This window comes from Herpailurus yagouaroundi, unplaced genomic scaffold (assembly GCF_014898765.1).
Source record: "Herpailurus yagouaroundi ecotype Mexico unplaced genomic scaffold, PumYag 159, whole genome shotgun sequence".
Taxonomy (NCBI): Eukaryota; Metazoa; Chordata; class Mammalia; order Carnivora; family Felidae; genus Herpailurus; species Herpailurus yagouaroundi.
The window spans coordinates 44786488-44796521 of NW_024412400.1; the positions used below are offsets into that span (position 1 = coordinate 44786488).

The following is a 10034-nucleotide window of genomic DNA, read 5'->3' on the forward strand; positions in this document are numbered from 1 at the left end:
CTCCCCCCTTCTGTTCCTCTCCCCCACTCACATGCTGTCCCCCCACCTCTCAAGAAAGAAAGAAATAAAAATATATTATCATTATTCTATTGTTTTTTTGAAAAAAGGTAAACATTAATATCAACACATATTTTAGTCTTAAGATTTTCCCAACTGTCAGATTTTCTTCTTCTTCTTTTTTTTTTTTTAAAGTATTTGTTTGAGAGAGAATCCAAATAATGTCCATACATTGCAGTGGTTCTTATGTCTTAAGTTTCTTTTAATTTATTGGCTAAAATACTTGTATGAAGAGAGCGTGCACCTTCATACAAGTTATTTGATTACATACAACTTATTTGATTAATTCATATCAATTATTTGATTACCCTGATACACAGTCTGTTTAAGAAAGCTGTAGGATAAAGGTGCCTGGCTGGCTCACTCGGTTGAGCATCTTGACTCTTGATTTTTGCTCAGGTTGTGATCTCACAGTTTGTGGGATCCAGCCCCGCTGACAGTGCAGAGCCTGCTTGGGATTCTCTCTCTCCCTCTCTCTGTGCCCCTCCCCTGCATCCATGCATGCTCTCTCTGTCTCTTAAAATAAATAAACATTTAAAAATAAAATTTTTTTAAAAAAAGAGAAAGAAATCTAGGATAAACAGTTCTTTGCCTTCATTTACTATTTTTCAAATGATTTGGTTCACTATCATCTTCCAAAGATGATTTTATATATATCTTCAAAGTATCATAATGAACTCATGAGTTAAAACTCATTTAGTATGCTTCAGTGCATTGCAGTTATGATCTTTATTGACATTCATTCACATTTTCCCATTTCAAACTTCTTGAAGTTTAATCCTAATTTCTTTGGATGTAAATCTGGGGCTTTGGATTGCTTCTTGTTTTCTGCACAACAGTTGTTACAGGCCCATCTCGTTCTTTTCCTCCCCCTGACTTGGAACCAGTCATTTTTTCAAGAAGCTCTGGTTCCTTTTAATTGAATACGGTATTTAGAGACTGAGGGGTGATCATTGCTCCTTGGTTTGTCATTATTTCTAGGGCTTTTTAGTGGACACAGCTAAGAAATATATATGCTTTTTGCTTTTTATTTTTTGGTTTTGGCTTTTGTTTTACAGGGTACGACTTTCAGGTAGAATAATATGTTTTTAAAGATACAATAAATCATGAGCACATATTGTTGTTTCCAACTTAAGTTCAGGACCGTACATTTTTACTGTATTTTGCTGATCTTACATCTATATTTTATTTTTCTGTGCTCAGAGATACCAAATAATTATTTTTTTTTAATTGCACAATACACACACACAGAGTCAGAACAATACCAACACTATTGCCTTTGTTTAAGTTCTTTAAGTTCTATCATAATAAGGATCTAAAATCAAATTACCATGTTTTAAAATCTGTGAAATAATTCTGTGTGCTAATGATAGCAACTGGAAACACAGGTCTATTTGATTCATGTTGCTTTTAGATTTTAGGGACTGCTTTTTACTCCCATTGTGATTTTTATAATTATGTATAAACTTAAAGTCAAAATCAACAAAACACAATGTGTATTCAGAGAAGGTCAGCTTCTAAAGTGTCATCCACCCTGTCCATCTTGTTCCCATCCTTACCTTTGAAAGTAACAATTTATTTATTTTTAATATGTTATTTATTTATTTTGAGAGAGAATATAAGCATGGGAGGGGCAGAGAGAGAGAGAGAGAGAGAAAATGAAGGAATGAATGAATATCCCAAGCAGGCTCCACACTCCAGGTTGTACCAGCAATATATGATGTCTCTTTCCCCACAGCCTCACCAACAAAGAATGTTGTCAGATTTTTCCATTTTTACCAGTTAGGTAAAAAATGGTTTCCTGTTGTAGATTTAGTATGTATTTTCTTTCCATGAGCAAACTGAGCATGTTTTCTTAGGCATAGGGCCTGTTGGCATGTCATTTTCTATGAACTGTTTAGCTCATTTTTCCTAGTAGCTTGCTGGCAATTTTCTTTTCTGTTTTTAGAAGCTCTTTATTTATTAGGTATGTTAACCATTTGTTTGTGATATATTACAAGTGTTTTTTAATACTTTGAAATTTTAATTTCATTTATGATGCTATTTTTTAAATGCAATCAGATATATTAATCTTTTCCAATGGGCTGCTGGTCTTAGGAAAATGTCCCCTGCTTCTGGGTCATAGAAGAATTGACCCACATTTATACTTTATGATTCCTCTTTTAACATTAATTCTCTGGCTTATTTGTAATTTATCCTATATAAACCTTGAGGAATGGAACCAGTTATATCTTTTGTCAAATAACCAGTTACTCCAGCACTACTCCTGAAAATGTGTGTCCCCTCACCCCATTTGAAATGTTGCTGTATTTCCATACATAACTGAATTTTCTATTCTTTATCTTTGGCCCACCAGTACCACTCTGTTTTTTGCTATAGGGTTTATAATAATTGGTATCTGAAAGGCTAGCCCTTCCCCACTCCCACCCCCCTCTTTCAGGTTTTTTATAGGAATTCTTGCTTATTTGTTCTTTCAAACAAAAATCTGTATGGCTTTACTGAGTCATATTTTATACACTATAAAATTTGCCAATTTTAAAGTATACAATTCAGTGATTTTAGTGTATTACACTTGTGCAGCCATCATCACATTTTAATTTCCCAGAGGGATTGGGAAGTTAGAGTATTATTGTTATAAAGTTTAGGCCTAGACACCTGGTTTGAAATTAGCCTGGGAATTCATGCAAAGGAGAATAAGACATGATTTCCTGGGTTGCTTAGGACTCTGCTTTGATGATCAAATCTTAGCTGCAGAGCTCATAGAGTGTACTATATTTAGGGGTGGATGTAGAGGCAGTGTAAAAATACTTATTAACGCTGTTTAAGTATCTCCTTCAAATACAAATTCATCTGGGATTAGGACATGAGGGATGAGTCTGCAGACTCAGCTGTGAGAGCCTAGACAGAAGAAATAGAAATAGAGCTAGAGGACTGATTGTTGTAGTTCCCTGCCCTGTACCATCACTGTTACCACCCTCCACCATCAGCAATTTGGTTAAGAAAAAGCAGTGTCTTGGGGCACCTGGATGGCTCAGTCAGTTAAGCATCCAACTTCAGCTCAGGTCGTGATCTCACTTTTCGTGGGTTCAAGCCCTGCATCGGGCCCTGTGCTGACAGCTCAGAGCCTGGAGCCTGCTTCAGAATCTGTGTCTACCCCTCTCTCCGCCCTTCCCTTATTCGCACTCTGTCTGTCTCTTTCTCAAAAATAAATAAAACATTTTAAAAAAATTTAAAAAAAAGAAAAAGCAGCGTCTTGAACATTCATTTAGCATCTTGCTTTAAGATGCATAAAACCTTCTATCATTTGTAGACCCCTTAAAAATTCTAGTACATCTTGACAGTAAACTAAAATGGTTTGAGGTATAGCAGGCAAGCATTAATAGGGCATATAGAAGAACACTAGATTTAGAACCCAGGTCTGTGAATCCTAACAATGTGCTTACTAGAAAATTCTGGGATTGATTCCATTTGTATGGTTACACATACATAGGAAGTTTTCAATAAAGTCTATGAGATAAGAAGTTGTTAACGTTAACAGGAGAAGAAGAAAAAACAATGTACAAGATGTAAAGTTTGCTATTGCTGAGATATTTAGATCCTATAATGGGTTGAATTTAGATACGCATCATGAATGGGTATGAATTTAGGTATGGGTTCTAATCCCTAACAGTGTTAATTTATAGCAAGTTGGTAGGGGCAGGGTAGGGAGATTGCAGATCAACATCTTATGGCACCCCTGTGACTGCATCTCAGCCTTAGCTCCCACAGTTTCAGAAGGTTTGTGGGAGCATAGAGACGTTATTTGCAGAGCTGGCTCCATGCTGGAAGAGATGGTACCAAATATAGCGGCCCAGGTCTGCTGCTTTGCTCTTTTTATACTGATAGATCATTTTAGTATTTTATGTAAAGCTACAAAAATGCATGTGAATCTTTTGTCATCCCCAATTCTGCTGGAAAGCAGTTGAAATAAAAAGCTATTTTTATTCTAGTATTCTTAGCAATCTGTAAATATTTTCAGAAGATATTTCAATTATTGGGGGCAAATTTCTTGTGTTATCATTTTTGTTTGTTTTTGTATTTGGTGAAGCTTGAATATAACAATAGCCTTAAAACTTAAAAATTGCTTGGGGATAGACATAATTTGATTTCATGTTTTTGGTTTCTTTTTTCTTAAGTACTATGGTGTCCTGAACATCTGTGAAGGGAGGACTTGACCTGGTTTTATTTCCCTTTTATTGAGATTTTTTGTGTGGCATTGGATCCTTGTGTTATGAAGTGCCAGGCTTCACTGCCTAAAACATCATCCAGCAGCGGATTACCATGTAGTGTTACTGGCACTATACTGGCAGCACAGGAATACAACAGGGAAGTCAGTCCTATTACTGACCGTTATATAGGCCCTTCCCTAGACTGAAGGTATTTTACAATGCAGAATTTTGCAGCTGTGTCAAATTTGCTCACACAACAAAAATACTATTCCTATTCTGATCATAGTTTCATTCTATGAGTCCCTGTCAACTTATGGAATAGTAACACCACAGTAAGTAATAGCATGGTTAATGACAAAAGGGAGTAAGGCATGTAGCATTCTCCATCCCTCCACCCACAACATACATATTTTTGTAGCTTTTTCCAGTCAAGCAATGGAGAAGGTGGAGAATAGAGAGGAAGGTACAGCTCCTGTAAATTCCTTTGCCAGTGTTTTATACCACATCTCATAGAGGAACATAGAGTACAGGGGCTGTGTCCATTGTACCTGGTCTAAGAAGTTCGTGGAAAGCATATATGAGAGAAGAGGGAGTATATTTTTATTAATAGTGGCTTCAGGGTTTTACCATAGGAGGGACTGCTGAGTAGTAATTTGGTTGGGGTGGAGGTTTTTGTTGACATACCACCCAAGGTACTACCATTGTTTTAATGTGATGTTGCATGTAAAACATGCAGAATTTTGTCGAGTTTACTAAATTCAGTAAATAACATGTTTCCGGGATGAACACAGTAAGTATTGATTGGCTGATTTCCTCTACCCAGTCTAAAAGCTTCTTTAATTATACAGGCAAGTTATTTTGGCAAATATGAAAATAAACTGAAAGATGGAGAAAGTATCTCTTAAATTATTAGAAATCATATTTTAGAAAATGTGTCTAGTGGACTGAATTGTAATGTCTAATTGCTTTTTAAAATGTTTTTCTTTGTTTTTAATTAACATTATAACTTGGCACTCCTTAATATTTCTCAATTATTACTTTTTGTTTTGTTGTAGGGGCCACATTGTCTTAGTTCCAGAATTTAGTCTTCCTCTGGAATACTATCTAATCCCCTTCCTTATCATAGTGGGGATCTGTCTCATCTTAATCGTCATTTTCATGGTAGGTAAATCAATGTTAAATATATTTTTAAACATAGTAGGGATGATTCTAAAAACATTGTATTGAGTGAGAGGAGCCTTCCATAAACGAGTACCTATCGTATGAATCCATTTATATGATTGGGTCTGGAAAAGGTGAAGATAATCTGGGGGCAGGGAAAATCAGAGCAGTGATTGCTTCTAGGGGGCTAGAGAAGGGTGAGGGATTTACTGACAAGGGTATGAGGGAACTTTTCAGGGTAAGTCATGTTCTGTATCTTGAGAGAGGTTTAGGTTGCATACATATCACTTAAATTTTGTGCATTTCATTGTATATAAATTTTACCTAAGGGGAAAAAAATACTAAACTCTGAGCAATGATTTATATGCTAAAGTATTTTGGGGGACATATACTGATTGTCTGCAACTTACTTTGAAGTACACTGTAAAAAAAAAAAAACTAGAAAAAGAGGTGTATTGATGGGTACATAGATGGTTGGATAGATAGGTGATACAAAGTGCAGTTCAAAGTTAGTTATAGAATCTAGGTAATGGATATATGGGTATTATAAAATTCTTTCAACTCTTCTCCATTTTTGAAATTTTTCATATTAAAATGTAAATAAAGAATGGTATGAGGGCTTGAGGGTAAGGGCAATGACACATTACTTCTCCAAAACAGTGGTTACCAAAGTATGCTCCCAGGACTCTTAATGGGTCTGTGAGGTCAAAATTATTTTCATGATAATATTAAGATATTATTTGCCTTTGTCACTCTCATTCCTTCACGGTTTAAGGCGGAAGTTTCTAGAAACTACGTGGTTTGTGATATTAAAACAAATTGAAGGCAGAAGCAGATAAAACCACTGTATTAAGATAGATACTAAAGAGAATTGCAATGACATAAAATAACCCCAGTATACTCACTTTTTAATTTTTTTATAAATAATATTTATATTAATGTCCAATGAGTTTATTATTTATATGGGCATTATAGTTTAACTTAGAGATTAAATGCCATCTTTGAAATGTTCAGTCTTTCTGTGATGCTGTGGTATTTCTCATTTGTTTAGAACTTTTATATCCACCAGTTTAATCATTTTTTTCTGTAAACATTTTGCATGTCTTTTATTTGACGTTTGAAATTGCATTTTCTAAATGGTTATTATTAGGATATAAGAATATTATTGATTTTTTTAAATAAACTTTTAATTTTGGAATGTTAAGATTTACAGAAAAATCGCAAAGAATATTCTTGTACATTCCTCTTCTAGTTTCTCCCATTGTTAACATTTTATGTTACTGTGGTTCATTTGTCACTAAGAAAGTGACGTTGGTACCTTACTAGTAACTAAACTCTAGATTTTGTATAGATTTCACTATTTTTTCCTTTAATGCTCACTTTCTGTTCCAAGATCCAAAACAGGGCACCACACAGTTAGCATGTCTTCCCAGCCTCCTCTGTTCTGTGACAGTCTCTCAGTTAGTCTCTCCGTGTTTCTAATAACCTTAGTCTTAGGGAGTGTTGGCCAGGTATCCTGTAGGATGTCCCTCATCTGATAGAAGTTTTTCTTATGATTAGACTGGGTTATGGGTTTTTTGAGGAGTGGGGGGTAGGTTTTTAAAAACAGAGGTGAACTGCCAGGGGGTACATGATATCTGCATAACATAACTAATGGTATTAACATTCATCCCTTGATTAAGCCACATTTCTCCACTGCACAGTTAATATTTTTCTCTTTTTCTATTCTGTTCTTACTTTGGAAGTGAGGCACTGAGTATAACCCATCCTATAGGTGGGGAGGGGCAGGCATTAAGATCTGAAGTGAGGAGTAGGAGAGAGTATCTGCCACGTATATTATATTTCTTGGAATTCTTTTCTAAGAAAGATTTGTCTCTTCTTGGCATTTATTTATTCAATCATTTATTTATATTGGTTACATACTCCTATATATTTATTTTATTCTTTGGGTTAGAATCCAATACCACATTATTTATGTTGTTTAAATTTTGAGCTTTGGCCATGAGGAGCTCTGTCAGACTAGGTCATGTGTCCCTTTGATTTGATCCATCTTTTTGTTTTTCTAAGCACTTCTTTTGTATTTGGTACTATAAGAAGCTTCAGGCTCTTCTTACATTTTTTTTGCCCCAGCCCTAGAATTAGATGTTTCTCCAAGGAGCCCTGGTTTCTTTTATTGAAGAGTTGTATTTAGAAACCGAAAGTTGGACACTGGACATTGTTTTTATGTATCAATCTTGTATCTACAAACTTGCTGAATTCTACGGTAATTTGAATTTGTTCTTTCTCTTGGGCTTTCAGTATAGAGCAAGGAATAATAGAAAGAACAACATACAAAAAATGTAGGCAGAGTAGCAGTAGATGTGAATACTCTTAAGCTGATAAAGATTATTAACTAAAAACTGAAAAATGAACATCATTAAATGGTTAATTTATTAGAAGATTTCCCTTGAGGGGTTTCTGGGCATCCAGCTTCGGCTCAGGCCATGATCTCACAGTTCGTGGGTTCGAGCCCTCTGTCGGGCTCTGTGCTGACGTGTCGGAGCCTGGAGCCTGCTTTGGATTCTGTAACTCCCTCTCTCTCTCTCAAAGAGTGTCTCTCCCTTCTTGTGCTCTCTCTCTTTCTCTCTCAAAAATAAACGTTAAAAAAAAGACATCCCTTGAAAGTCAGAAACGACAAAAAAGGATGCCTGTTGTTGCACTTCTTATTTAACATTATGCCGAATTTTCTGATAAATCAAGAGAAAAAAGCCATATAAGGCTTAGAAATAAAGAAATCAAACTTTTCTTTTTCCTTATTTAATGATGAATGGGCGCAGAATTATGTCTTTTATCTGTTGTAATGATCATTGGGTTTTTTTTCTCTTTTAGTCTGTTTTTATGGTGGATCACATTAATTTATTTTGTACATTATAAAAATCTTGTATTTGGAATACACTTTATTTGATTATGATGTGTAAGTTTTGTCTTTCATTTTGGATTACTCAGATTTCTAATATGGATCAGTTCTACATTTGTACATAGATGCAAAAAATCCTAAATAAAATATTAGCATTCTGAATGTCCAGGTAAGGGAAAGCTTTGGAATTATGGAGCTAGAATGATCTTAACATCAAAACCAGACAATCCCATAAGCACATGGAACAGCCACTATAAAAAACAGTATGACAGTTCCTCAAAAAATTAAACAATGAGTTATCATATCCAGCAATTCCACTTTGGGTATATACCCAAAAGAATTGAAAACAGTTGTACAGATATTTGTGTGCTTATGTTCATAGCTGCATTATTTGCAATACTGAAAGGTGGAAGCAACCAAATTGTCCATCGATGGATGAATAGAAACAAAATGTGGTATAGACATACAATGGAATGTTAGCCTTAGAAAGGAAGGCAGTTCTGGCACAGGTACAGTATGGGTGAACCTTAAAGACATGCTAAATGAGGGGTACCTGGGTGTCTCAGTCAGTCAAGTGTCCCACGTCGGCTCAGGTCATGATCTCATGTTTCATGGGTTCAAGCCCCACATTAGGCTCTGTGCTGACAGCTCGGAGTCTCAAGCCTGCTTCAGATTCTGTGTCTCCCTCTCTCTCTGCCCCTCCGCCTGCTCACTCTCTGTCTCACTCTCTCTCTCTCTCTCTCTCAAAAATAAACATTAAAAAAAATTTGAAAAAAGACATGCTAAATGAAATAAATGAAATGAAATAAGCTAAATGAAATAAGACTTGCTAAATGAAACAGTTACAAAAGTACAAATAGTGTATGATTCTCCTTATATATGATACCTAGAGTAGTCAGATTCAGAGACACAAAGTAGAATGGTAGTTGCCAGGACCTGTGGAGAGGGGGAAGGTGGGGAATTATTGTTTAATGGGCACAGAGTTTCAGTTTTGCAAGATGAAAAGAGTTTTATGGATGGATGGTGGTGATGGTAGCACAGTAATGTGAATGTAGTTAGTGCCACCCAGGTATACACTTAAAAATGGTTCAGAGTAAATTTAGCGTTATGTGTATTTTACCATATAGTTGACCCTTGAGTAACATGGGTTTGAACTGCATGGGTCCACTAATCAGTTACAAATAAATAACTAGACTAGATCAAACTAGCTCCATAAAACTAATTACCCTTATTTTCTGTTTTCTAACATAGTTTTTGATAAAGTTGGGGTTATGTATTACTTTTTGGTGAAGGTTGTTTACAAAATCATCTAGACCTGCTGACTGTGTTCATAGTTACCTGGGCATTCAGATGGTTGTCTACTTTTTCATACGAAATTATATTTCTAAGAAATTGTCTATTTTATCTGTTTTCAAGTATAGGGGGGATCAGGTGATTAATATTTATATATTCACATAACTATATTTTAAGTTTATTTATCTTGAGAGAAAGAGAGAGAGTGCAAGTGGGGGGACAGGCAGAGAGAAAGAGGGAGAGAGAGAATCCCAAGCACTGACAGTGCAGAGCCCAATGTGGGGTTCGAACCATGAGATCATGACCTGAGCTGAAGTCAGACGCTTAGCTGACTGAGCCACTCAGGCACCCTTCACATAACAATTTAAAGAGTCTTTCTTTCTTTCTTTCTTTCTTTCTTTCTTTCTTTCTTTCTTTCT

At 35.6% G+C, this 10034-nt stretch overlaps 2 protein-coding genes across 8 annotated transcripts in view; one reads left to right on the top strand and one right to left on the bottom strand.

Moving 5' to 3' along the window:
* Positions 1 to 10034, top strand: part of RNF13 (ring finger protein 13) — a 169811-nt gene that overhangs the window by 107090 nt on the left and 52687 nt on the right. For all 6 annotated transcript variants that reach the window (XM_040480463.1, XM_040480465.1, XM_040480462.1 and 3 more), the window contains one exon: positions 5321 to 5426. In XM_040480463.1, the coding sequence (XP_040336397.1) occupies positions 5321 to 5426 (106 nt within the window). The remainder of the gene's footprint in view (positions 1 to 5320; positions 5427 to 10034) is intronic.
* Positions 1 to 10034, bottom strand: part of PFN2 (profilin 2) — a 90669-nt gene that overhangs the window by 18932 nt on the left and 61703 nt on the right. The gene's annotated exons all lie outside the window — the stretch shown is intronic.